At 35.1% G+C, this 27,965-nt stretch overlaps 4 protein-coding genes and 1 pseudogene across 7 annotated transcripts; 4 read left to right on the forward strand and 1 right to left on the reverse strand.

Annotated features, from left to right (window-relative positions):
• Window positions 1-437: 437 nt before the first annotated feature.
• LOC109006531 (zinc finger protein GIS2-like) lies at window positions 438-4,499 on the forward strand. Of its 2 annotated transcripts, XM_018985824.2 has the most exons (4): window positions 438-609; window positions 1,894-2,093; window positions 3,355-3,447; window positions 3,746-4,499. In XM_018985824.2, exons 2-4 carry the CDS (start codon window positions 1,975-1,977, stop codon window positions 4,281-4,283), a joined length of 750 nt encoding a protein of 249 aa, XP_018841369.1. In that variant the 5' UTR covers window positions 438-609; window positions 1,894-1,974; the 3' UTR covers window positions 4,284-4,499. The 2 variants fall into 2 exon arrangements, with proteins under 2 accessions (XP_018841369.1, XP_035542164.1); XM_035686271.1 differs by lacking the exon at window positions 438-609 and having other exon boundaries at window positions 1,827-2,093.
• Window positions 4,500-5,997: 1,498 nt separating this feature from the next.
• On the forward strand, window positions 5,998-9,601 carry LOC109006530. 2 transcript variants are annotated; one of them, XM_018985822.2, is made up of 5 exons: window positions 5,998-6,263; window positions 6,903-7,072; window positions 7,678-7,729; window positions 9,119-9,197; window positions 9,294-9,601. In XM_018985822.2, the coding sequence occupies exons 1-5, from the start codon at window positions 6,086-6,088 to the stop codon at window positions 9,412-9,414; spliced, it is 600 nt and encodes a 199-aa protein (XP_018841367.1). In that variant the 5' UTR covers window positions 5,998-6,085; the 3' UTR covers window positions 9,415-9,601. The 2 variants fall into 2 exon arrangements, with proteins under 2 accessions (XP_018841367.1, XP_018841368.1); XM_018985823.2 differs by having other exon boundaries at window positions 9,122-9,197.
• Window positions 9,602-11,179: 1,578 nt separating this feature from the next.
• On the reverse strand, window positions 11,180-12,868 carry LOC109006529 (GATA transcription factor 5-like). 2 transcript variants are annotated; one of them, XM_018985821.2, is made up of 3 exons: window positions 12,686-12,867; window positions 12,250-12,581; window positions 11,187-12,133 (listed from the first exon to the last, which is right to left on the reverse strand). In XM_018985821.2, exons 2-3 carry the CDS (start codon window positions 12,577-12,579, stop codon window positions 11,459-11,461), a joined length of 1,005 nt encoding a protein of 334 aa, XP_018841366.1. In that variant the 5' UTR covers window positions 12,580-12,581; window positions 12,686-12,867; the 3' UTR covers window positions 11,187-11,458. The 2 variants fall into 2 exon arrangements, with proteins under 2 accessions (XP_018841365.1, XP_018841366.1); XM_018985820.2 differs by having other exon boundaries at window positions 11,180-12,133; window positions 12,250-12,868.
• A 5,158-nt stretch (window positions 12,869-18,026) lies between these two features.
• Window positions 18,027-19,201, forward strand: LOC109006475 (annotated as a pseudogene).
• A 2,702-nt stretch (window positions 19,202-21,903) lies between these two features.
• Window positions 21,904-27,637, forward strand: LOC109006528 (SH3 domain-containing protein 2-like). The gene is made up of 10 exons (XM_018985819.2): window positions 21,904-22,198; window positions 23,494-23,616; window positions 23,737-23,806; window positions 23,901-24,052; window positions 24,765-24,866; window positions 25,000-25,200; window positions 25,306-25,368; window positions 25,500-25,652; window positions 26,733-26,807; window positions 27,314-27,637. The coding sequence occupies exons 1-10, from the start codon at window positions 22,139-22,141 to the stop codon at window positions 27,428-27,430; spliced, it is 1,116 nt and encodes a 371-aa protein (XP_018841364.1). The 5' UTR covers window positions 21,904-22,138; the 3' UTR covers window positions 27,431-27,637.
• Window positions 27,638-27,965: the final 328 nt, after the last annotated feature.

Consider the following 27,965-nt stretch of genomic DNA (forward strand, 5'->3'; position numbering starts at 1 on the left):
TTATCAGGTGTAAATGTAAAGTATAAAAAGAAAGTTTATAGAAAATACTAATGTTACATGCAATTATAGAATGTGTAAATATCGTACAGTCGTTTTAAAAAAGAGATGTCTATTATTAAAAAATTAAAATTTTTTTTTTCACGTAAGTGATATATTTATTTATTTTTTTCAAAGTTATTACATGACATTTGAACACTCATTATAACTATCATTTCTCTTTTAAAAATGAGCATTTTTCATAACATTTGAATCATCATTTATTTAAAAAGAAATTAAAAATTAATTGACAATGTCGACTATGTCGTAACGAGAGAAGACATGAATGTTATGGTTTTAGAGAACATTTATTGGAAAGTGTGGATAGTAGCCCAAAACTCGGCCATTAGGTACTTTGGACCGCAACAAGAACAAACACTTGAGGGCGGGCCTTTGATCCAAGTCTTATAACTGAGAGGTTGTCTTCACGACGTAATTTGATAAACCACGTCTTGTGGGTAGTCTCTCCCAGATCGAACCGTCACGGTTTTGCTTCTGTGCATCTTTTTGTCTGCCTGCAGCTCTCGAGCGACGCAGCATCTCCAGCTCCCCGTTACTGAGCCGTAGTATCAGGTTCGCCCCATTCGTCTGCGAATATAATCTTATTTTCTTTCTGTTGCGATATTATTAGGGTTAGGGCTAATTGTTCCCTTGAACGTTTTCGCACTTACGGATTTACATTTCTATGATTTTTTTTTTGTAAGTAGGAATAAACTTACATCTATGTATATAATGCGTGCATGTATCCTGACGATTGCCTTTGTGATTGTTTCCGTTGTTTGCCTATTCGGATTGATCTTTTGCTTGAAAGTCATAATTAGGTTTCCTTTTGATGTGGCTGTTGTGTGTGATTTGAATCTCGGTTTGCGTGATATTTATGAACATGTACCTCTTTGTTTGTAAGCTGTAGCTCGGCGGTGATTCTTTATTGACTCGAGGCTCTCTTGGAGAAAAAAGCAAGAGAGTTGTTACTTTCCCTGAGAGTGGACGGTTCTGGAGATATAAGACTGCTGTTATGATACTGTGTAAAAAATGCATAAAGAATGAGAGGTGGTTGAGAATGGTGTGACAAGTCTGTTGAAGGAGGGACTTGCTCACGAAAAGGAGAGGGAAAACGAGAGTGGGTGTATTTTTTTTCTTCAATTTTTTAGAGGAGCAATGCAAAATTATCCCTTTTTTTGAACTTTTTTTTTGTCCAATTTTATAAGCTTTTTCGAAAGCTCTCCAAGAGGCCCAAATGTTTATTGCTTGTGGTGTTTCTTTAATGAATTTATAGCTGTTAAAAGGTTGAGCTTGTTTTAAATTGGATTTGATTTTTCAACTGCGAGATTTAGCTCGTTCAATGTACACATAATCTCTCTGTATCTGCTCTATTGAAAACATACCTTTACAAATTCTTTGAATACTAAAAAATATCCTATCTTTTTCATATAATATTCCATCCATACGTAGTGTTGAAATTATTCTCCTATGTCAAAAGTTTGTCGCACCTTATCCTCTAAGTCTTCTCTTTTCAATTGCTTTCAGACATTATCTAAAGAACTTCATAGATAATTTCATGAAAAGTTGGAGTCTCGATCCAGTTTATGTATATTGATATAGGCTTGGTGTTAAATTGGGAATGTTGAATGTTTGCCAGGGATGCTTGAGTTTATAATGAAGGATACGGTTGAGGAACTGCATTATCAATATCTTGGTGTTGATTAAGTGATATTTACTTGCTATGAGATGGTTGCTTGTTCAAAAGTTTATATTCTTTGCTGTTGGGTTTTGGTGTTTTCTTTTTGAAGAAGAAAGGAAGGGGTCTGGTTTGGACTCATGGATATGATCTTGGGTGTATGGTTATATTGTGGACAGGGTGGAGGCAGCAGCAGTGTGGTGTTGTTGTGGTGTCTGTAGGTCAGTGGTGTTAAGGTGTTGTGAAGGATAATTTTGTAAATGAGTTCTGACAGCGGGAGCAGAAGCAGGAGCAGGAGCCCAATGGAACGTAAGATCCGTTCTGATCGCATTTCCTATCGCGATGCACCTTACAGGAGAGATTCGCGTCGGGGTTACAGGTTTTTAACTTTTGAACATGGATATTTATTATGTTCTTATTATTTTGCCTAAATCATATATGGGCTAGGGGGAGAAAGTAAAACTCTTACGAGTTTCACTAGTTACAACCTTCAAGTGTAATTTTCATCCAACTTTAATTTTCTCCAAATGTAATTTTCACTAGCTCTCAGGATTTTGTATTGCTCCTCTGTTTTTCTGATTAGGCATTACCTCAAATACTCCTTGTATACCTTGATAACACATCCTTTTTGATTGTCACGCAACTTATTAACAAAAAGTTCACGTTTTATAATTTTACGTCTTGAATGATTATAAGCTTTTGCTTTCGTTTTTTGAACTACTGTTTGGAAATAATGTGATCTTCTAAGAGTGTTGCCATTTCTTCTTAGCAATTTCAGCTTGAATAGTTACATGAAGGTCATGTAGGCTGTAGAATTTCTTCTTCCCATTTTGATCCATAAATAATGATTCAATGTTACACTATGCATGTTAGATTATCACCACGGGAATTTTTACAGATTTGCAGCATACTAACAATGAAGATTTATATTTCCTTGTATACCTTGATAACACATCCTTTTTGATTGTCACGCAACTTATTAACAAAAAGTTCACGTTTTATAATTTTACGTCTTGAATGATTATAAGCTTTTGCTTTCATTTTTTGAACTACTGTTTGGAAATAATGTGATCTTCTAAGAGTGTTGCCATTTCTTCTTAGCAATTTCAGCTTGAATAGTTACATGAAGGTCATGTAGGCTGTAGAATTTCTTCTTCCCATTTTGATCCATAAATAATGATTCAATGTTACACTATGCATGTTAGATTATCACCACGGGAATTTTTACAGATTTGCAGCATACTAACAATGAAGATTTATATTTTGAACGCATTTGCTTTGCATATGTCTATGCAATCATATGTTGGTTTCCTCTTATCTTGATAAGAATATGTTTAGGTCTCATTTATCTGCCGTCATTTATGGCTTTTATGTTGGATCAATCAGTCTTTAGAGGGACACAAGGATATGGGTTCCTTTTAGTTTTCTGGAGGAGCCATTTTAAAAAATGGCTATGACGTCTAACACTAATGTATTTTTTTTGTCATGTATTGCTCTTTCATTCTTGCTCTCACTGTGAGGACACCGGAATTGAATAATATTTTAGCTTCTTTTACTGAATATCAGAATAACCTTATACGTGATGATATACTTCTAATATGCTCTCTCTTGATTTTTACTGTATTTGGTTTTGTTTTCAGCCGAGACAACCTGTGTAAGAATTGCAAACGTCCAGGTCATTATGCTAGAGAGTGCCCTAATGTTGCAATTTGTCACAACTGTGCCCTGCCTGGGTCAGTAAACTTATTCTTCTCCCCTTTCTAGTTGAAAGATATATTTCATCCGAGTTACTTGTCAAAAAACAATATTTCATAAAAGTTAAAGCCTTTCTGCTAGTAATTCTATTACTTTCTCATGATAGGAATGTAATTTGCCTCATTCAATATTGGTGATATCCCTCCTAATTCTATTTTTTAATGGGATCTTTCATCCAGTGCTGATTTGTTCTTGTCTTTCTATCCAGGCACATTTTATTTTTATTTCTTTTAATGGAATCTTTCATTCAGTACTGATGGGCTCTTGTCTGTCCAGGCACATTGCTTCAGAATGCACCACAAAGTCGTTGTGTTGGAACTGTCGAGAACCTGGTCACATGGCCAATGACTGTCCCAATGAGGGCATCTGCCACACCTGTGGTAAGGCGGGACATCGTGCTAGAGAGTGCACGGTTCTGCCACTGCCACCTGGGGATTTGAGGTTGTGCAACAACTGCTATAAGCAGGGTCATATTGCAGCTGAATGCACAAACGAGAAGGCATGCAACAATTGTAGGAAGACAGGCCACCTCGCACGCGATTGTCCAAACGATCCTATCTGCAACTTGTGCAATGTAGCTGGGCACGTGGCTAGACAGTGCCCAAAAACCAACCTTATAGGAGAACGGGGCGGCGGCGGCATTCGCAGTAATGGCTACCGTGACGTTATATGCAGAACCTGCCAGCAGCTAGGTCATATGAGCAGGGATTGCATGGGCCCCTTGACAATCTGTCACAACTGTGGTGGCCGGGGGCATCTGGCATATGAGTGCCCTTCCGCCAGGTTTATGGATCGCTATACAAGGAGGTACTGATGGATGCAGACCATGTTCAGGACAAGCTATTTTTTTATATTTATTTATTTTTATCGTCCTTTTAAAGCCATATGTATTGGGACTTGATAGATTACGAGTGTATTTGAAGCTTTGTGGTAGGGATATTGCTGAATTAGTTTGTTTGTGCTTGAGTTTGGAATAGGCCATCAGAACTTTATATTAATAAAAGCTGTACGCCGATTGTTAACTAACCTAGTATAATTTTCTTGGCAATTTCCTTTTGAATTTATTATTGTCGGTTTAGAAGCTTGCAAAATCATATCATTGCAGACCGGAGATTCCGTGTGGCGAATTGTTGGGCATCTGTCGTCGATGTGCAGTCTGTCAAAATTTCAAATTTAGTAATATTGACTTGCGTTTGGGTCGGAAATTGTAATTTGTTGAAAATTTTCGCCTATTTGGGGTTTAAATTATGAAAATGAAGTAATGGAAATTTGTATGTTGGATTTCACTCTTGGTACACAACGCAACATGGGTTTTGGTTTGTTGATCGGCTTGACCTAAGAAATTATATTTGCAGTCGTGAAGTGTGTAAGCGCTGCATAGTTTTATTTTAAAAAGTGAGTAATATGGAACTTATATGAATAAGAATTAATTTTTTAATAATAAATTCTATTCTTTTTTAAAATGATTGCGGAGCGCACTCTACTGGTGGGTTTCGGGGAAGACTTCTGGGGGCACCTTTTGAGTGTGTGATGCTCGTTTCTTATTTGCCTGGGTGCACTACATTTTCAAAAGCTTCCCGTCGAACTGACTTTTATTTTTACACACTCTAAAACTGTATCTAGCATTATTTTTAATTTAAATTATTTCACTACTATTTATAGATCATCTCATCTCATTTCATTATTACAACTTTCTCAAATTCACACATAAAATAAAATAAATAATTCAACTTTTTAAAATTCTAAAATAAAAGTAATATTAAAAAAATATATTTTAACTTTCATCTCAATTCATATAATTTCATATGTAAAAACAAACGAGACTTTAATATATTTGAGACGATAATAAAAAAAATTATATTTATAAGCTGATTGGATGATGTGTTCTACACATTAGCTTGATAGTAGAATAACTCAACTAATGCATAGAAATATCTCAAATCACATCCGACATTTGAAGGTTTTTTTATTTTTATTTTTTCTAAGGACCTAAAAGTTTTCTCGCCCATAAGGATATTTATTATGTTTAGACTTTAGAGATTTCTTAATGACGTGTGATCTCATTATTATGGTAGTATCTCGGATACACAATGTTTGCTGATATAAAACATTACAGGATTTTGATTAAAAAATTATTATTATTTTTTTATTTTTATATTGATTAAAAAATTATCTTCAAACACCTCTTATAAGGTACTTAAATTCCCTTCTTCCACTTTTTTTTTTTAAATAATCATGTATATTATAAATTAGTTAAAAGCGAGTCACTTTAATAATCTTTCTATCTATCACTGACCAATATTTCCATTTAATTATTCATAATGTCTTTATTTCAAGATGAAATAGTATAACCTGCATATCAAAAGGTATTTAATATCAGTTAAAAAATAAAATAAAATAAAAGGTATTTAATATAATTTCTTACTATCTAGAAATAAAAATTAAAGTTTTAAGCAAGTTATGCAGGGTATTTTATTTTTTTAAAAAAATTAAAAATTTATTTACTTTTTAAGATGTCCATACGGCATAAACTAGTGCAAATGGCCTGGCTGATCCAGATGCTAACCTGTAGGGTTGCATAAGAGAGGAAGAGAGGGATTGGGAAATTTTTGCAGTATGGAGCCGGAGGTGGACAAAGAAGACACAGAGGGAGGATTGCAAAATCAAAAACCTAACCCTAATCAGAGCGAAGGATCAAAAGGAAAGTCATGCAAGGGATGTCTCTACTACTCATCGCTACAAAAGTCCAAATCCAAAAAACCCACCTGCGTTGGATTATCCCAGGCACTTCAAGGTCGCAACTCTCCATCTTCAATTCAATTTCCCATGTTGTTCGATTTTTGTGATGCTTGCGCTTTGGTTGGTCGCTGAGAAAATTAAGGAAATATCGCAACTTTCCGTTTGATGTTTTATTTACTTAGCTTGAATGAAATGCACGCAGGATCAGAATAGTGGAGGGTGTTATTTTCTTGTCCCCAATAATGAGAGTTCAAATATTTTAGATATTATTTGATTGTTGTCAAAATTTGATTTTTATGGTTGATTTCCTTCACTAGTAGCTTCATGATGATTTCAGGTTTTAAGTACATCATATATGGTTGCCTGACACAAAGGCTGCTTTTCAACTTAGTCTATATGCTATCTCTTGAGCATTAACACCTTTTTTATGGTGCTAGTTGCTTTTGAGAATCTAATGCTTGAAATATGTGCTCTTTGACGGCAGACGCTAGGACTTTTCACCAAAGTGTGTAATGAAATTGTTGAGATATAACTATGTGGACTTGTATACAAGGACTGATGTATCAATGATTTTTCTTTCTAGTTTTATTCTAATAAACTTTCAAAAACTATGAAAATTTCAGTTCCCAAATGAGGATGTTTTTCATTGAAACTTATGCAATACATGTACTGATTTTTTTAACTGCATGATCAGTACCAAGGTATGTTGTCGGGGAAACTGAGTTGGAAGCTTCCAGAGAGGGCCGGAGTCTTGCAGATTTCAAGTATGCTTGTCTTGGTTACTCAGTGTATGTGGACAAGAATAACTCTTCAAGTGATCAGCAGAATAAACAAGCAGAATTGCCGTTTTGTGTTGGGCTTGAGGTGTTATAACTTTACTCTTCCCCATTGGTTTTCCTGATAAATGAAACTCATTTCACATTGTATTTTTATGTTTGAGGCCTTGTTTGATATTTGGATTACAACCTTGTACACAAATGTTGTTTCGACCCATATATAACTTTCTTTTTTCGACTCGGATTTGTGCGAAATGAGGGAATATTACTAGCTATTGAACATTTATGATTTATGTTATCAGAATTACTTTGTCCAAGTGTGAGAACAAACCCTTGAGTGTAGGTACACAAAGCACAAAGCTAAATTATAAATAAAACACCCATTTCTCCAGAAGTGGATTTTCTTTCATTTCTTAAGTTCTGTGCAGTTCAATCACTGCTGAGTGCCTGCTGCTCCTTTTGGTATTCTCTTTCTGTGTATTTTCTATTTTTCCTGACTACATGGATCTGTGGATGGGATTGTATCTCGGCCCTGGGGCTTGATGAGGTTCCACGTCATATAAAAAAATGATCTCCTGCCTACATAAACTTTAATATCGAATCCTTCTATATGGAAGGGATTACTGCTGCCTGCTGTTGTCCTCGCTTATTGCTTCATCAAATTATGATCTAACATAATTTCTCCTCTTTCAGATATTGTTGGACAGAAGACCTGCAGACCATGCTCCTGCACATGTTCCTAAAGGTATTGAAATTCATGTGCTTGTCCTTGCTGAAAAATTTTATTTAATCTCTGGTTGTTGTGTCAGAATTTTTTTCCCCTCTGGCTAATTTTTATGGATGGTTCGAAGTAGTGAAGAATTCATCCCTCGAGGAGTTTTGTCACAGTTAACAATATTGTGGTTGCAAAGAGACAGATTTGCATTTAACTTTTATGTTACACATGCTTGATTAGATTGAGTCTTGAAGAAGTTTGCTTTAAGATTAGATTCTCTCAAAGCTGTGGAAAACTTGCGACTTGCTGGTCATTAGATCTGCAGTGTGTTTTCCTGAAATAATACAGTTGTGTGGCTGCAAATTGAATTTGCCATTTGTTTTCTAGTTTGTTCCTTTTTTGTTCAAGGTAAAATTTCATATGGCTGCAGAATGCAACCCCCAAAAAATAGAAGAAAAAGAAAAAGAAAGTAGCTGCAGAGTTGGAGGGCTGTTAATTCTGGGTGCTATGAATCTATCAGCCCAGTGCCAAGTTGCTGGAAAATTAAATAGCCGAATATAAATATGTAAAACCAAGGTGTAGATGTGTTGGGAAAGACTCAATTTTTTTTAAGGATTGAAGGGAATATTCTGTATTAAGCAGATGTGCCATAGCTGTTGTTTAGGTGTTACTTCCTTTCAAAATTTACAATATATATATATATATATATATATATCAAACAATTTTGTAATAATCTGGATTCCAGAATCCAAATGCCTCTAGATCTCTCAATGGATTATCTATAATGCATGAAAATAAAATCACGCTGGGATGAGTAATGCACTTTCACTGTTGAGGAGGTACCTGCTTTGCTGCCTCTGTATATGGTTTATTCTTCCGTGAGTTTTACTGACAGTTGGCCCGGTCCATGTTTTTGAAATTCTAAAAATTGTGAAGTGATATGAGATTTCTTACAGCATAAGATTTAGGACTTGTTTGGACGTTTAGAATATTTCAGAATATCTGTGAATAGTAGTGAAATGATTTTAAGTTAAGACATTTTATTGGGTTTTGGGAAAGGAGAGAAAAAGTTGAATAAAAATATTATAATGTTAAAAAATTATTTGAATGTTATTTTTTAATATTATTTTTGTTTTGAAATTTGAAAAATTTATATTGTTTTTTTTTTGTTTTGTTTGGAAGTTTGAGAAAATTGTAATGATTAGGTAATAATTAGATTAAAAAATTGAAGATTTGAAATCAAAAAGTATTTTGTGTTTTGAGTGATGTTTGGAAAGGAAATATCTGATAATATCTTGTTACTTAAACAAGGTATTCTGTTTAAGCTTGTTACACAAACAAGGAAATATATGATAATGTTTGATTAGTTTGCTTTGGACTTCTGGAATTTAAGCTCTCTTTCTGTTTCTTCATTTCCAGAAGATGCTCATGCTCTTCCCCAACCGCAATCTCGGACCTACAAGCCAGCTCATCATATAGGAGAGGAGTACCTGAACAGGCATGAAAAAAAAAATCTGATAAAAACATAGTAATATAGTAACTTATTAATGTGCTTTCCATTTTAAGTATTTCAGTGAAGTCCATGTATATGCAGGTTTAAAAGGAATGCAGGCCTGGTAGCATCAGGGGTGGCCAGGAATGTGAATAGAGTGTGCATCTACGTCAAGGATAGTTTGGATGACATTTTATACCCTTACCGAAGGCGACCCAAGTAAGATTTTTTTTATTTTTATTTTGACATCCTGTTCTGAGTAATAATACTTTTGTTGAGGAAGGAATAGGATGATCTCTTTCACAGCATTGTAACAAATAAATTATGGTTTCACTACAATTTGTATTTCTCGCTCGACATTTGTGGTTGTAGTTTGTCTTAATATTCATTATAAGGCCATGTTGACGACATGAACACTGCGTTGTTTTAGCTCTCGTTTGGATAGTGAGATGAGATGAGATGAGATGGTTTTAGATAAAAGTTAAAAGTTGAATAAAATATTTTTAGAATATTATTATTATTTTGGGATTTGAAAAAATTAAATTGTTTATTGTATTTTGTGTAGAAATTTGAAAAAATTGTAATGATGAGATGAGTTAAGATGGTTTCTCAATCCAAACAGGATCTTCAAAATAAAATCAGGAAGAATGACATATCCAAATGATGAAACTTATTTTGTAATGACTTCTCTATGTAGCTTAGATGGCTTTAGTTAGTGCACGGAGTCTATTGGGAGTCATAATTTCGTTATGTATCTATCATTGGTGAAAGATTGGTTAGCAGTGATACATAGTGAAGAGTAGTGATATCGGTTGGTGTGATTGGAGATTGAAAAAATTAGAATGAAGAGTAATATCAAAACCCTAATTTCTTTTCAAGAGAAATGTTATTCTCTATCTTGGGTTTTATCATCTTATCATTGACTTGTTGCTTATTTTAGGTGATGCTCCATCCAAAGTAGTTAACTTTGAAAATCACTACACCCTTATTTTAATATTAACTTTGAACATGTGCAAATATTTTCTTTTACCCTTGTCTTGTTCTTATCTTCTTGTTATCATCTTCTTGTTAATCTGATTCTTGATGAACAGTTATTACCATAAGATAAAAGTGTGCAGTACAATTATTTTTCATAAATCTTTGACAACGAGGAGCCATTATTGAGGGAGAAAATGGAAGTGAAATAGAATGTTAGGCAGGTTTGGGGGATGGGATGTGACACAATTTTCATCTCATCATTACACATTTTTCAATTTTTTATATAAAATATAATAAACAATTTAACTTTTTCAAATTCTAACATAATATTTTAAACTTTTAAACAAAACATAAAATTCTCATTTCATTCTTCAAACCTACTTGCCTTAGAGGCTTAGGGGCCGCTTGGTTTTACATATGGTCTCAATTTATCTCATTCTATCTCCTTTCATCTGATTTCAACATTTAAATATTATTTAAATATAAATATTTTTTAATTTCAAATTTCTAACTTTTTTTTATCGAATTATTACAATTTTTTTAAACTTCTAGACAAAATATAAAAAATAATTTAACCTTTTCAAATCATAAAATAAAAATTATATTAAGAAATTTAATTTTAATTTTATAATATTTTTAATCAATTTTTTTTCACATTTTTTAAAATTTCATAAAATATCTTAAATTAAATTATTTTATTATTATTTATAGATTTTTCATCTCATTTAAGAAATATTTAGATAGTGAGTTGAGATGAAAGTTAAATATAATATTATTTTTATTTTTAAATTTAAATTTATTAATTATATTTTATATAAAAATTTAAAAAATAATAATAATTAGATTAAATAAGACGAAATATTTTGAATTCAAACCTAACTTATATAATCAAATGATTAGGACGGGCATAGAACAATTGGCCGTACTGATATGTCTAAACCCACACGCACCTCTGGCTGTCTCAAATCAGTCTAACTAATCAAATTGCAACACCTGACCCTACCAGTCTTTTGTGTCCCTATCCATTTTAAACATAAGTTGGTCATCCATTTAACACCAAAATCCACCCAACTGTTTTGAATGTTTCAAAGGAAAATCAAAGTGAGGAAAAATAATCAAATAATTGAACTAAACATTAGAACAAAATACAAATACTAGCTAAGTTTAAACCTTAAAAATAATAATAAAAAAAAATACCAAGAAAAAGAAGAGCTATAATTAAGAACCTTCCTACGATACTGTTACAAGTCTCTTAACTCCGCTTCTCGCATGTATTCTGGGTTAAATTATCAAAAACTTGGAACCATCTGTGTCAACCCTGATCCTGGTTCAGTCACCATCTCCTTTCTCTTCCTTATCTCCAACACTTTGCGGTGGCTATTCGAGTGAATATTGCCAGAAAAAGTAGGACTACATGCCGGTCTGTACTCCGGGAAAAGCCGTCCAGACTTAAACCGTACCCCACATGCGTTACAGAGCGTTTTGGGACCCAGCGGCCCGGTTCTCCACTGGGGGGTCTTCTGCACCTGGCAATGGCTGCACCTACGCTGAAACAGGGTCCCACCGGTCAGAACCCTGGGTTTCTTCTTCTGCTTCTTCGTTGACGGTTCAGCCAACGCGAATAGCTCCATGTTTTGGAAGGTGTTGGTGAAGATAAGACAAGGTATCGAAGAAAACCCTGGAGAAGATGCTGAAGACGGTGGCGTTGACTCAGTGAGCCCCGACCCGAGTGTCCAAACGCGATTACTGGTCCTGGTCCGTTTGGTTCTGGTTTTTGAAGGAACCGCCGAGGAAAAACATGGAGGTCTTGTTGAACTCGGTCTCGGTCTGCTCTCCGGTTGTTCGGACCGGTTCGTAGTAAGAGTTTCAGCTTTCTGTGTTCCGGCGACATACGAAAGAGAGAAGTCTGACGGAGAATCGTCAACAAAGTGGGAAACCCATTCAAGCTCTGCCAAATCATCATCCTGCAAAACCCAAATAAGAAAAATATTATATTTATCTCTAAATTTAACGGAATTCTGAAAAGAAAAAAAGGGTTTTCTGAGTGAAGGAAAACATGGTTTTCATCTAAGAAACATACAGGAACGGCAAGTTCGCTGGCGAGATGAGACTCAGACTCAGCGGTGCCAGAGAAATGGGTGGAATTGGAACTATCATCGTCGACTTGTTCCTGGGAGGACGAGCCGGAGAGGGAATCTTTTACGAGTTGTTCCTCTTCTTGTCCCACGACGTTCCCATCTTCAAACTCTGCATTAGACAAGTCCAGAAGGTCATCCACGAAGAAATCCTCGCCGGGAACCCCGATAGCACAACAATAGTCGTCCAACGACAACGCTTGCTGCGTCGATTTCTCCGGCAACTCTCCACGCAAACTTGATTTAAATGCTCTCTCTTCCACGCACTGCTCCATCTCTACATTCATTCAACATATATTTACCCAACATAAATCCACAGAGTCACCCATAATCCAAAAATCCTATCTTTTGTTATTGTATTTTCTTTTATATAAGTTTTACCTGATAAGGATGAAGAGGAAAATGGAAACTTAAGGATGGTTCGAGTTTGTTGGTCGGGACACTGAGAAGAAGGCTGGTTCGTGGGCGAAACTGGTGCTGAGCTATTGGTTTATTATCTTCACTTCTTGTGTCTCACAAATTCACTGCTATTTGAATATTTAGCTTTCCCCTGAATATTTAGATACGGGGTTGCTGACTATTCTATTCTGGCTCTCCCTGAGCTGGCTTGTTCGGACACATTCCACATTTTCCTACTTTTTTTTTTTTAATACTAAAAAATATTACTAGTCATCGAAAATTTTTAAAAAATATTTTTCCATCGCATATTATTCACTTATTATAATTTAATTTTAAATTTTAATTTTAAATTTTAAATCACGTCGTATAAATTATGTATAATGTAAAGATTTTTAAATATCATTTTTTTGTGTGTAGAATATACTTAATTTAATTTAAAAAAAATTAAAAATTCAAATTTTATAATTCAAATTATGTATACGGTGTACTAATTTGAGAATAAAATATCTTACTATTATTATTTTTAATTTTTATGAACAACGTGAAGGTGACAGCCGACAGGGGGTTTATGGCGCTACCTACGATTTTTCAAAAACGGAAACCGTAACGAAACCGCCGTGATTTTGTGCGTTTCTTGGCTTTTTTGGAATTTCGGGTCTGGGTATTGCGATTATTTACGGTAATGGGATTGCTTCGCCGCGTCAATCGCGGCTCCTTTACGGCTTCCGCTTTGCATTACATTACTCTCTCCCGCTCCTCGATTTCCAATTTCGGTGAATTGTCACGGCCACGCAATGGAGTCTACTACGTGTCGAATCTAGTGGTCAATATGCTCACCCTTCCTCATCGGACGGTCTTTCTTTGTCGGAAGATGTGTTACTCGCGTGGTTATCACGTGTACAGGTAGTCGTGGTTTTGACATTCGAGTTTAGTAAAAAGCCAAGGTCGAGAATACTTAACCGCGTTGCGTTTTATAGCTGCCATGGAATATCTCGAAGGTGGTGTCTACAAATACAGACTACAATTAAGATTTGCTTCGACATATGTTCCAAATATTCTGAGCAATTAGAAACTATATTATTCAAATTTATATATATAATAAATATTAATTTTGTTGGAACATTTTTTCAGATGTCAAAGGTTTTTATTTTTTTAGTCACGCGACCTTTGATGATGCACCCAATATTCATTTGAAAATAAGGATCTCTTTTGTTGATGTATTTTTGTGTCCTCAATAATATGAACGAATGACCCTATGGTTCTTGGTGGTAGTGTATGGGAGGTGTTTATTCATGGCTTGCTTGATGATAAAAAAAAAAAAAAAAGACTATTTACATGCTTCGGTTTTAAGACTTATGTTCATTGGTCTTAAGTATAAAATTCATTATTAACACGGTTGAATAAGGCCCGATTTGAATATACAGTTCAGATGAGATGAGATGAGATCATATATTTTAAATAGTAGTGAGATTTTTTTGAGTTAAAATGAGATAAGATAGTTTGTAAAAAAAATATATGTTTGGATAGTGAATTGAGATTAGATAGTTTTGACATTTTAAGATTTGAAAAATGTATGGGTCCCATAGTATTTATAGAGTACCCAAATCATTGAGATTTTGAACTATTCACGTTAGGTTGTACTGTTCATTTACTATTTTGAATTGTTCATTGTCAGTTTTATACTTTTTATTTACAGTTTATTTAAGTGGATGTTTTCAAAACTTAGAAATTAAATACAATGTTTGAATAGACAAAACTTTAGGACCGTACAATCCAAATGAGTTACAGATGAGATGCTTTGGTCATCCAAATCGGGCCGGCTAGTTTGGTTATACAAAATTAAACTATCTTATCTCATCTCATATAATCATTATAACTTTTTCAAACTCTTACATAAAATATAATAAATAATTCAATTTTTTTAAATTTTAAAACAAAAATTATATTAGAATAATATTTTATTTAACTTTCAATAAAATATCTCATCTAACCTATCTAACTAAACGATACTGCACAGCTCTCCAAAAGTTACCTTGGGGCTCTCTGGTTTTCTCCTGATCCTCTCTAGCGATCCTCCCTCTCTCAAATGAAGCCGACCTCCTCTATTGCCTCCTCTCATTTTCAAGTCATTTCCAAACAAGCCTAATTCATTGAGACACGCTCTTTTTTCCTTTACTTCCTATCATAGCAGGCTGCTTTTATCTTCCATGACTTTCGATGGGTTTTACATTGGCGTTCCTTTTATCCCAACACCTTTATAACACAAATAATGACATTTTAAATTGCATTATTAAAGTTAAAAACATAATCATGTAATAAAATTTATATAGTAAAACTTGTAATAGATATAATATTATTCTTAAAAAATTATGATTTAATATTATGATCTCAACGTTAAATGTTGTAGTTATCTTAATCGAAAAAGATAATTATAAAAAGATATTGATCAAATAAGTACTTGTTGGGAACACAACGCATTACGCAACGTTCCAAGTGGGAGGAGGCACCTAGTTTCGTGAGCAGATGAAGTCAAGTAGAGCCAACCATTGACTAAAGAAGGAGTGGCAAACAATCTACGAATCGACATTTGGCACTGAGAGTGATCTGCGGAGAGATTAAAAACAATACAAATATATCTTCTGGTGAAAAGATGACAACCACTTTTGTTTTGAGAGATGCTACTATCTATCTAGCTTCAGTTATATTGTTTTTTTTTTTTTTTCATTAACGTGATTTTTAAGGTTTTTAAAAATAAAAATGCAAATATAAAAAGAATGGAGAGAACTTGAAAATTCACTTTTCATCTTTTTGTATTTTTATATGCCAATTTGTTTTGAATATATATTTTTATTTTTGACACCATCATGTAGTGTTACGTCAATAGAGCAAAATGAGCGGTATAACTGGAACAAAATATTGGTAATTCTCCTTTCCTTTTAACCATTAAACCTAGGGGTGATACCTGCATATGTAGGGATAGGGTCAACCCTTCCCCGTACCCCGCCCCCGCATATGCAGAGGTAGTATTTTCAGCCCTGCACCTGGCCCCATGGAGGCAGAGGCGAGCCGCCACATTGTCGGGGGGCAGGGGCGGACATCTCATCCACCTTGCCTCCTGCCCACTTCAATGGTATTGATGGTCCATTAGGCTTAAAAATTATTTTTGGATCCAAAAATATTATTTTGGATCCAAATTATTTTATAATTAAAATTATAAATTAAAATTTGTAAATATAACCATAATTTAAAAACTAATAATATTGTTTTTAAATTTGTTAGACTTGTATTCACAAGATTGTATTATCTTAACTTTCTAGGCCAACGTTTATATAGGAGACCAATGCAATATATATTTTATATATTTGTATATATATATATATATATATATAAGCAGGGGGCGGAGTGGGAAAAATGCAGGTCGGGGTTGGGCCCAGTCTGCCCTCGCTAGGATGCCAGATGTAGGGTGGGTGGAGCCACCTGCATCTAGCGGATGGGGGCGGGGCAGCGGGGTGTGGGGCCTCACTGCCCACCCCTAATTCAATCTTGAGTCTGAACCTTAACTATAAATGAGTAACATAATTATATAAATGATTATAATTTCCTTATTTTATTTATGCTCGGAATTTCAGCTATTAATATAATGTATTATATTTTCTATCCATTTCGTTTGGATTCAGAGATGAGTTGAGATAGTTTTAGATGAGTTGAATAAAATATTGTTAATATTATTTTTTAATATTATTATTGTTTTGAGATTTAAAAAAATTGAATTGTTTATTATATTTTATGTGAGAATTTTAAAAAATTGTAATGATGAGATGAGATGAGTTTCCAATCCAAACCAAGTTTCTCTAATTTTGGGTTTTTCTTTTTTCCTTTAAGATATATACCCCCTAATGTTTTTCTATAGGATAAATAGGCATTCCTTGGTATTAATTATTAAAGGGTTGCTTGAAGAATGAGATGAGAAATTTGTGATGTGAATAGTAGTGAAATAATTTGAGTTATGATGTTTTATAAGATCTTAAGAAATGAGAGAAAAAATTGAATAAAAATCTTATAAAGTTAAAATATTTTTAAAATATAATTTTTATTTTGGAATTTGAAAAACTAGATTTTTTTAAGTGTTTTGTTTGAAAGTTTGGAAAAGTTGTAATGATTAAATAAAAAAAATTGAAAATTTGAAATTGAAAACTATTTGTATTTGAATGATGTTTGGAAAAAAAATGAGATGAGATAAAATGAGATAAAACCATCTCATCTTCCAAACAACCCCTACAGTTCAATCTTCCTAAGCATGTATGATTCGAGGTAATATTTTATTGGGAGGGATTTCCAGATAGTAATTTGTAGGATTTTTAGAATATATATGTATCTGACATAATATTGTTTATAATTATATTTTAATCCCATGCTTTGATTTTTTGTTGGGATCCATAGTTCCTTAATTGGAAAATCTATCTCTTTATGGGCAAATTAAATTAATAAACTAAAAAAGTACAAACGCATATGGTAGGAACCCCAACAAAGACTATATGTAGATCCAGCCTTTAATGACTCGAGGGAAAACGAGAACAACTAAAGAAAAATGGAAGGAAAATGATGAGATATAGAGGAGGATTGCACTCTTGGAAGAAGAGGGAGGGTTGCTAGAATTTTGAGTTTTGGAGGAGAGAATTGGGAGAGAGTGTTGTACCTTGGCTACTAAAATCTAAGCTAATAGGCTGAAGTAGTTTAGAAGAGACAATTAAGGGGAACAATGTTCCTTGTGGAAAAATATCACCACCAAGGTGGTAGCCCAGTTGGCAAAGGTTAGGGGATCGTTCTTCCCTCATTAGCTTGAGGTCCAGGTTCGAAATGGTTTGTCTTAATAAAACTTGTGAACCAAAGTTTTAGTAGCCTTTGCATGCTGGCACTTTGGTGGGGTTGCGGTAATTGACTGCTTCACCCGAAGTCAGTAGCTATGGCTCAATCCGAACATGCTGCAGCGAGTGGGAACCCTTATGGTCACATCTAGAGAAGAAAGTTACACTGACCGTCCCTCCTCACTCTTTTGATGGAAAAAAAAAAAAACAAAAAAGTAAGGAAAGACCATTTATCAGTACAAAGGACATGCCCAAGTTTCATCTTAGAGATCAGGCTCTTACAGTTAAGGGTGTGCAACCGGTCCCCTTTTTTTCCGAATTCGGTCCGAAACCCGGAAATCCGGGTGCATTCGGGCGGTTATCCGCCTGGATTACACCCAGGCAGATGAGAAGAATCCGGATCCGGTTCTATGACCCTGTTATTCGTAATCGGGTTATTTAAAGCCTCATGTAGGAAAATGGATTCCAAGACTGTAGGTGCACATAAGCCTCATGTAGTTTGTATTCTATTCCCAGTTCAAAGCCACATAAAGACAATGCTAAAATTTGCAAAGCTTCTCCATCTTAAAGGTTTTCACATAACCTTTGTTAACACTGAGTTTAACCACCAACGTTTTCTGCAATCTGGAGGTCCAAACTCTTTAGATGGTTTGCCTGACTTTCAATTCGAAACCATTCCAGACAACCTCTCTCCATCGAATTTCAACGCCAACCAAGACCTCCTTTCTCTCAATGATTCAATTATGCTTACGCCCTAATGGGTCTTATGCAGCTTCCTTCTCTTAGGGACAAAGGCTTTACACCGCTTAAAGGTGTACCAATTATAAGGGTGTTTCTCCTCGAATCTTCCATTTCGTTGTTATCATTATTGTTAAGTTTTAAAACTAAAAACATGCATTCTTTGTTTTTGCAGATGAGAGCTATCTAACAAATGGCTATTTGGACACAGTTATAGATTGGATTCCAAGCATGAAAGAAATTTGAATGCAGGATCTCCCAACTATTGTTCGAGCCACAGATCCAAATGACTTCAAAATTGCCTTTGAAGCAGCAGAGAGAACTCCTAAAGCTTCAGCAATAGTGATTCACACATTTGATGCATTAGAGCAAGAAGTTTTGGATGCTCTCTACCCCATGTTTCCCCGAGTATATGCCATTGGCCCTCAACAACTCTTACTCAATCAATCACCCAATGACTCTCTGAAGTCAATTGGGTATAGTGTATGGAAAGAAGAAACTGAGTGCCTCCATTGGCTTAACTCTAAGGCACTCAGTGGTGTATGTGAATTTTGGAAGCATAGCTTTCCTAACACCACAACAGATGCTTGAGTTCGCTTGGGGACTTGCAAATAGCAAGTATCTGTTCTTGTGGATTATTAGGCCCGACTTAGTTATTGGTGAGTCGGCTATTTTGCTAGCTGAGTTTGTGGTAGAAACAAAAGAAAGGGGTTTAATAGCTAGTTGGTGCCCCCAAGAGGAAGTGCTGAACCACCCCTCGATTGGAGTGTTCTTAACACACTGTGGATGGAATTCAATTCTTGAAAGTATGTGTGCAGGAGTGCCGATGCTTTGTTGGCCAATATCTGGTGATCATCATACAAACTGCAAGTATACTTGGACGCTCACTTTTTAATTCTAAGCTTGCATGTGTTTTTCAGAACCACTAGAAATGAGCACAAGATGGAAAGAGCTCGGCACTTGCTTGGATTGTGAGGACCAAAAGTTTTTAGGCAGATTCATAACTAACCTAGTTTGCAAACAAACTTTGATCAGGATTTTGTAGTTGTTGTAATATATATATATATATTCTTCATGGGCTCATTAAAAAAAAAAAAAAACCCGGATTAAATCCGGATATAACCCAGATCCGGGTTAAATCCGGATATCCGGCCGGATTAAATCCGGATTAATCCGCCCGGATTTTAGCGTCCGGATCCGAATCCGATTATGGCAGGATATCCGGATTTGGATCCATAACCGGATTCGGATCCGGTTGAACACCTCTACTTACAGTAGCTTTATGGTTGATACCGAGGTATCAAGGTCAGCTAAGCCTGTATGCTCACTACCAACTAAACAACAGGGAGACTAACCTTTCCCAAACTCAGCCATACATTAATTTGATAGCGTCGTAGCGAGGATTGGAGTCCCTTTTGCGTGTATAGGGGGCAAACCATCAGCCTCAGCCTCAGCCTCAGTCTAGCCAGCCTAATTTGACAATTAACGTATATCTTGGATTTTTACAAGCTTAGCAGAGTCTCCAATTCACAAGTTGGTGTCAATATATGACTACATACTGAATTCTATTCCGTCGATTGCATATAAACACAGAGATACCCAAATCGATTGCAAAGCCCACTGTCAGCTACTGTTGCAACAAGTACCTTACTTCCATGTTCAGGGTGCTGGCCTCATCTTTGTCCAGTTTCCCACAAATTCCCACAATTAGCAAGGCATGCATTACACCTTGTACAGTCTTCATCTGTATCGGCATGCATCTGCTATGTCTTTGTCCATTCGCAATGGCATGAAACTTGTTCATATTCTTCCTTATGTCCTTACCCTGTTTGAGAAAATAAAGCATTTCCCATTACAACTGAGAGTTGTCGATGACATTAAAACTTGAAAGAAATCTAAACAAATGAAGAGGAATGGAATACTATTATAACTGCGAAAGCAGAAGTGTCAAATGAAGTTATGAACCAAAAAGCTCAGGGCCGCTCACTTCATCACTCCCACTCTCAGAATCAACCAAATAACCCAGACCTTAACACAAAAGCCTAATGTTACATATTATAGCAGATGGAACAATAGATAGAAGACACCGAGGAGGGAATTCAGAAGGAGAAGGGAGAGAGAATGGGAGAGTAGTTCAGCAGTGGTAGAGTATAATTAAAATAATTGATTTACCTCTTTCCATGCAAATTTAATACCCAGTCTATACAACATAATTATTTTTTAACTGGCAACTCTATGCCCATAATTTAATTTTCCTGTGGCTAATAATTTAAAATTTAAAATTTTAAAAAAAGCATAAAAGAAAGATGCATTATGTATTAAAAGATGACGTGAAATGCAAGATTTAAGAGTGGTTTGGATTCAGAGATGAGTTGAGATGGATTGAGATGGTTTGTGAATAGTAAAATAAAAGTTGAATTATTTGTTATATTTTGTGTAAAAATTTAGAAAAGTTGTTTTGAAATTTGAAAAAATTAAATTGTTTATTATATTTTGTGTGAGAATTTAAGAAAGTTGTAATGATGAGATGAGATGAATTGAGATGGGTTAAGATGGGTTACGAATACAAATGAGGCTTTAGAGCATTGGCATTGGCTTCATCAAAAACTTAGCCAAATGTAAAATTTGATGAATTTGATCAAAATCTAGCTGCATTGGATTCATCAAAAGGATAGATGGGAAGTTGCGAGCTACAGTAAATTCATAGTATCCTTCAAATTTGAAGTGTTACTATTCATCAAGCAAATGTATTTTTTATTGTGTTTTAATCTTGCAAGTTGAATGCCATTGGAGTAAAATGACTTGACACTCTTCCTCCCATTTGTCATTGGAGTAAAGTGTAACCGAATGATTTTTTTTTTATATATTTTAAATTTCTATTTGAATAAGAATTAATGATTTTTCTAACTGATTTTCTATTTCAAGAAAAAATTGATTGAAAAAATGTATTTGTTGGATAATTAAGTTGAGGAAAAAAATTAGTTGGGAAACAATAATTTAAATATAAATTAAATTATTAATTAACATATGATTAGTGTAGTTCCAAAAAATTAAAAAATAATATTATTAAAAAAATAATATTATATTATTATTTTGATGAATCAAATGACTAATCCAATGTGGAGTTTTGGCTAAGGAAGTTTTAGATTTATGCAAAACATGTAATTTTCATCAAATTTTGAAGATGACTTTGATGAAGCCAATGCCAATGCTCTTACAGATGTTAATGATTCAAGAGTACCGTGTTTGAATATTGAAGTGAGTTAAGTTGAGATGATAAAATATTGTTAAAATATTATTTTTTAATATTATTATTTAATATTATTATTATTTTAGAATTTGAAAAAGTTGAATTGTTTATTATATTTTATATTGAGATTTAAAAAAATTGTAATAATGAGTTGAGATGGATCCAAACTCACCCTAAACTAGCCAACAAAAAAACCCGCTTCTCGTGGAATGAAGGCAAGAGGCTGAAAAACATGGATATCAGTTGTAAAGTTATTATAAGATTCAATTATTCGGATTTTTTGCAGTAATTATTCTATGAAAGAATTCGTATAAAGATTATTTGTAAGTTTTATTTTGTTGTAAGTTTCTTTATAATATATCGTTGGAGATTTCAAATCCTGTTTTGCTTTTCTTTGTCTCTCCCCAATTCGATAGTGCCTGAACCAGGGGACCAAAAGTTCAAACTGACGACCCGAAGTACACATTTGAACCTTCACCCCACCCCACCCCCCGCCCTGTCTCTCTGTCTTAAAACTCGGCTGCTTATCCTTTGTCCGAGACCGAAAGTCTGCTCGAGCAGTTTAAATCCGGTCTGTCGTGAATGGAGGCTATTAGAAAGCAAGCCACCAAGCTCCGAGAACAGGTCGCTAGGCAACAGCAGGTTCTCTCTCTCTCTCTCTCAATTTGATCATTACGGCCAAGTTTTTAGACCAGATCGCCTAATATTTTCACCTGTTCATGGCAACTAGATCCGTTGTAATGCTAAAGATATAATCTTTTTGTTATTCTTTTTATTTGATTTTCCTCCAAAATCTTTTTTTGTTCGGTTTATACATTGTTTTAGTAAAAACATTTTCTTAATTTGGGCTTGTTTGGAATGTGGCAACACGGTAATAGCTATCCTTGCTGATATTTGGTTAATTATCCGACTAAGCCATGTTTGTACGGTAACAACGAGTATTGGATCTATCAAATTCTGATTTTGAATTGGGCAAATGAATGAGAAACCTACAAAATGTTTTGCTTTCTTTTGTCTAATAAGCCATCATTGCTGCTGATCGATGAGCTGGGGAAATTTTTTTTCCTTTCGGCTTTAATCGGCACTCTGTGTTTTGGGGACACGAAATGGAACCTATTGCATCTAGGGGTTTGATTTGATAAATCAAAAAATGGGTTTGTTGGGTATTTCACAATGAATATTTCTAAGTTTGCAAAGTTCTCGTCTTTAAATGTACATTTTGTTATAAGCTAGGACGTAGAGTTATTGGCTTGTCTTCGGTCCTAAACCTACTATCTGGAATTAGGCCATAGATAGTAAAACTGGTCCTATCACTGCAACTAATGATGCAATTTATTTTGCCATTGGGATTTCCCAATCATATCTGTTGATGTTTGTCTTACCTATTCAAGCCTCCTTTACCATGATGGGGTTGTAAATAAGATGTCATGGAAAGCACAGTGGTGCAATATCATTCTCCTCTTGGATGCTTGAAAGTGGAAATGGAAAAACAGATCTGGTCGTGGGATTTATTTTGGTTTGCTAGAAAATAAACTAGCATTTTATGGGAGGCCTTTATTTGTTGTGCAGTCATTTATATGTGTATTTCTGCCATTTCAGATATTCCTGGTGTGCTTTTCATGCTTGTATTCAGTGCTCGTTGGCCTTCTTTTTTTGTACATCCATGAAACTTGTGGGTTCAAGACTATTAAGTGTCTGCTTAACTTGCTAATCAAGAAAGATTATAAGGCTTGTGTGCTTACTTTCACTTTGATCATGGATTTGGTGCTCCACCTCATTCGTTCTTTCTTTCTGCTTATAGCTCCATATATTTTTTTTAATAAAAAAATGCATGCCTTAATTAGAGCGTGCTCTTTATTTAACCTTTAATTTCATTATCTTGTTTTGGTTAGTTTTACTTTAATAATAACGTGTGTTAACATTGAGGGCTTTTTTAGGCTGTCCTCAAACAGTTTGGGGCAGGGGGATATGGAGGTTCAGATAACCTAGTTACTGATGAGATGGAATTCCAGCAGCATCAGAAACTTGAGAAGCTTTACATATCAACACGTGCTGGGAAGGTTTGTCTTGTCCACCTCTGGTCCATCTTTAATCTTCTTTTTTCTCACTAAGATTTTATGCTAAAGCATGTATTTTATTTTTCTCCCCCGACTTACAATGATTCACCCTTAAATCTTCAGCATTATCAAAGGGATATTGTTCGTGGTGTAGAAGGATATATTGTCACAGGTTCCAAACAAGTTGAAATTGGTGAGTTGGTGAACTTTGATGCCATTTTCTTTAAGAAGGATTCGACGTACAATGACTTAAAATGTTGATTCTGTCAACCATATCTTGTTCATAGGAACAAAGTTGTCAGAGGATAGCAGGAAATATGGCATGGAAAATACATGTACGAGTGGTAGTACATTATCAAGAGCTGCGATGAATTATGGGCGTGCTCATGCTCAAATGGAGAAGGAGCGTGGAAATCTGCTGAAAGCTCTTGGTACACAGGTTTGACCAAGATTTTAATGTGCCAGAAAATGAATTTCCATGAATGTAGGTTGCAGGAGCATGATATCTGTTCCATACCTCCCAAGTCCATGTTTCCTCACATGAATTATTATGTTTGATTAGATGTCCTTGCAATTTTAACTGTCAAGTTGCATATATAGGCCTGGGATTCCTTTTACTGGATGAAACAAAGTAGGTCATGCTTATTTGGGATGAACAAGTAGTGATCCAATTATTAGTTGCATAATTGCAATTGCATTTTGCTGAGTTACTGCTGAAATATGTCTTGGACTTACAAGAGGATCTGAAAGGGTTAGTGGGTTGAGAGAGAGAGAGAGTAGTCCATTGGACAGAGAAATCAAGACACTGTATTTGACAAGGTATTTCAAATATCAAATGCTGCTTTTATGCAGTACAAGTGGTATATGACTCTATGTTAAGTTGGCAGCAGAAAATCAAGTGACTTGTCCAGTGCATGGTCCTCTTCTAGTTGATTGTCCAAATACAAAAAAAGAAAAAAAAACCTTTATATTTCACTTGAGTTCTTGTTACCTTGTCTGAGATTTTTTTAGAATTGTTGAAAGGCTTATCTTAGGTCTTGATTATGTTAGATATAATTCGTTGATTTCAGATTCAATATGTTCCTCACCATTCTCCCATTTAATTGGCATTTTGATGTCTTTGGGATTTTGTTGAATGCTTTGATTATTAGGTGGCAGAGCCATTAAGAGCAATGGTAATGGGAGCGCCATTGGAGGATGCCCGACATCTTGCCCAGCGTTATGACAGAATGCGACAAGAAGCTGAGGCTCAGGTATTATTCAAGATGGCTTCTTGCTGGGGTTCTTTTTTTATTGGAAATCTGGAGATATTGACTTGACAAGTGTACTGGAACTGTAATTTTACTCTTACGAGCCTGTAAAACACTTCATGTTGAACCTAGACAGGCAATTGAAGTGTCGAAACGCCAAGCAAAAGTGAGAGAAACACCAGGCAATAGTGAGAATGTTATGAAACTGGAAGCAGCTGAAGCAAAGCTACAAGATTTGAAATCAAACATGGCAATACTAGGGAAGGAAGCTGCTGCAGCAATGGCTGCTGTTGAAGCTCAACAACAGAGGTTAACTCTCCAGCGACTTATTGCCATGGTACTGAAAATTCCCATCCAAATTTAGTACCGGTTCAAATCTATAAATATTTTAGGAAATCAAATTAGAAATTTTGCCCACCTTTTTTCCTTCTGTATTGTGAAGGTTGAAGCAGAACATACTTATCATCAGAGAGTGCTTCAGGTGCTTGATCAGCTTGAAGGCGAGGTATGCAATCATGTCACCATGTCCTTAACCATTATGCTATTTACCATTGCGACTGAATTTACAGTAAAATGACTTCAATAGTTTTCTGTATCAATTTGTGAGTTTTTACTGTCAGCCGTTTTTATGCACAGATGATTTCCGAACGACAACGGATTGAAGCAGCTCCTACTCCTAGTATGGATAACACAATGCCTCCACCTCCATCATATGAAGAAGTTAATGGCATATATGCTTCTCCAACCAATAATGGAACAACAGACTCCATGGGTTTCTTTTTAGGGGAGGTCGGTAATTTAGTATATCATGTTCCTACCTACGAGTTTTGACTGATGTACTCATCAAAAAAAAAAAAAAAGTTTTGACTGATGTAGCTTCCGCATTGGCCCAATCAAGTGATTGGGTAACTGGATTTGGTTGGACCACATCCTGACAAAATATTAGTCCACGCATAATACTTTTAAAGAGATGCTAAGAATGATGAGAAAACTAGAAATATTTTTTTAATTTTTTTAACTATTATTTATAACATTTAAAAAATAAAGCAAATAAAATATCGAATAAATTTTTTATGGGGAATAATATATTTGTTAGATTGATTATGTGTATTTACATGTGTGTGCGCGCACGCGCGGGGGGATATATATCCTTATGATTTGTGTGCCCATAGATGAACAAGGATTAATTTTACTTCCCCACCTTTTCCAAGGACAATGCAAAAGTTTCTTTCAATAACAAAAAAAAAAGGGGGAGGTGGTTGGATCCAGCCCATTCAAATTGAAATTGTTACTGAATGAGACATATGTTTTTGTATACCAGTGTAAGCTTTTTTATGCCAAAACCTAAAAATGCTAAGTTAGGTAGTTAGCAGTACTTCCAATGTGAGTGTTGATATACATGTATCAGAAATATGAGTAATACTTGATTAAATATAGCAGATGGTAAATGAATACAGTGGTGTTATCATGGATTGGTGGTTATTGGTTTAGTTGTTTGCCAAGCAAGCTTGAGTTCAACTCATGGTACTTGCATCTTTTAAGAAACTCATACTTTTAGGGTTAAGACCAAACCCGGCTAGCTCATTGGAATGTGGCTGGGTCGCACAGGTCAGACATAAACCCTGATGGGTGAATGGGTTTGCTGGATTTTGACCAGGTTAAAACCAAACCCAACTAGGTCATTGAAACATGGCTGGGTCAGTCAGGCCAGAATAAAACTCTGATGGGTCAATGGATTTGACTAGATTTTGGCCACATCTGATCTTATTAAACAGCCAGCCTGGTCTAGCCACCGGGTCTATGAGCAAGCTGTGTTTAATAACGAATTTGTCTTTTGATTGTATGTGATGATATGTAATTCTGTTGCAGGTTGTGCATCCATACCAAGCCGAATCTGATGTGGAGCTCAATTTGTCAATTGGTGACTACATTGTTGTCCGAAAGGTTCGCAGCTTGCTTGACTTAATTACTTAAAACAGCTTTATAATCTAACACTTTATATACTTTGTTCCCTTTTTTGATAGTTTGGCTAGTAATGTCTGTCAACTTAAACTGATTTGGTGAATGCAAACCTGATTGCAACCCATTTTGGCTTGGCCCGACCCACTGACATGATAATAAGTGAAAATATTTTCTGAAATAATCTTAAGTCTAACATAATATTTTTGAAAGATAATGATGCTAATTTTCTTTCATACAACTATAATATAGAATATAGCACATCAACAACTTTTGGGTTAGTTTTTGTTTGGTGGTTAGAGGAAACTGCTTATCCTGTTGGGTTTTCGTGGGGCAAAAATCATGTTCAGTGATTGCGTATGCAATTTCTTCCAAAAGGAGCATGTCGCGGGTTCCTGTCAAAAGCTTTTTTATTGTCTGTTATGTTCTACATGTGCCGAATCCAGGAATCCTGCCCAAGTATAATCAATCATGTTCTGTCTTCTGGACAGGTGACAAACAATGGGTGGGCTGAGGGTGAATGCCAAGGGAAAGCAGGTTGGTTTCCATTCGGGTACATTGAAAGAAGGGAACGTGTTCTTGCAAGCAAGGTGGCTGAAGTGTTCTGAGCTATTGTGTTCTTTTGGCATCTTTAGCCTAAGGATTTTGTACGTGTGGATGTTTTGCTCCAGCCTCCAAGGTGTATCTTGTTTTCTTGCAAATAGAACGCACAATGTTACATATATCTATGTGAAATAGATGCTGGCTTACCCTTCTTTGGTCTCTCAAATGTTATAAACATTTCTTTCTAATTTTATGGCCCCTTTTTGTGCAAAGGTGTCATTTTTTTTTTCCCTAACCAAGTAAATATATAATTCAAATAAGGAAAACGGAAGATATATGAGGAGGGGGTGGGATTTTTCAACAAACACTCCATTACAACAATTACATTGCAAAAGTAAGAAAAAGTAAAAAAAAAAAAGAAAAAAAAAGAGAGGGTTTTAGACCAAATACTTGGTCCCCACCCATACCCTGCAAAGAGGGCACTATCTTAAATGACGATTTTTTATAGTTTGCACAGCTTTGCGAACTATGAAGCTACCGTTGGAGGCGGTGGAAACTGAAGGTGCACTGTAGTTTGTTGACTTGACATGTTTCTCAAAG

This window comes from Juglans regia, chromosome 16 (assembly GCF_001411555.2).
Source record: "Juglans regia cultivar Chandler chromosome 16, Walnut 2.0, whole genome shotgun sequence".
NCBI classification, from domain to species: domain Eukaryota; kingdom Viridiplantae; phylum Streptophyta; class Magnoliopsida; order Fagales; family Juglandaceae; genus Juglans; species Juglans regia.

Bases quoted from the DNA above. Each gene is read 5' to 3' on its own strand.
- LOC109006530 (XM_018985822.2), top strand. From the start codon at position 6,086: ATGGAGCCGGAGGTGGACAAAGAAGACACAGAGGGAGGATTGCAAAAT. The intron at 7,730-9,118 runs GTATTGAAATTC...CTTCATTTCCAG, and splicing joins TCCTGCACATGTTCCTAAAG to AAGATGCTCATGCTCTTCCC. The intron at 9,198-9,293 runs GCATGAAAAAAA...ATGTATATGCAG, and splicing joins GGAGAGGAGTACCTGAACAG to GTTTAAAAGGAATGCAGGCC.
- LOC109006531 (XM_018985824.2), top strand. From the start codon at position 1,975: ATGAGTTCTGACAGCGGGAGCAGAAGCAGGAGCAGGAGCCCAATGGAA. The intron at 2,094-3,354 runs GTTTTTAACTTT...TTTTGTTTTCAG, and splicing joins GATTCGCGTCGGGGTTACAG to CCGAGACAACCTGTGTAAGA. The intron at 3,448-3,745 runs GTCAGTAAACTT...TTGTCTGTCCAG, and splicing joins CACAACTGTGCCCTGCCTGG to GCACATTGCTTCAGAATGCA.
- LOC109006529 (XM_018985820.2), bottom strand. From the start codon at position 12,591: ATGAATGTAGAGATGGAGCAGTGCGTGGAAGAGAGAGCATTTAAATCA. The intron at 12,134-12,249 runs GTATGTTTCTTA...TGGGTTTTGCAG, and splicing joins CCAGCGAACTTGCCGTTCCT to GATGATGATTTGGCAGAGCT.
- LOC109006528 (XM_018985819.2), top strand. From the start codon at position 22,139: ATGGAGGCTATTAGAAAGCAAGCCACCAAGCTCCGAGAACAGGTCGCT. The intron at 22,199-23,493 runs GTTCTCTCTCTC...GGGCTTTTTTAG, and splicing joins AGGTCGCTAGGCAACAGCAG to GCTGTCCTCAAACAGTTTGG. The intron at 24,867-24,999 runs GTATTATTCAAG...GAACCTAGACAG, and splicing joins GACAAGAAGCTGAGGCTCAG to GCAATTGAAGTGTCGAAACG.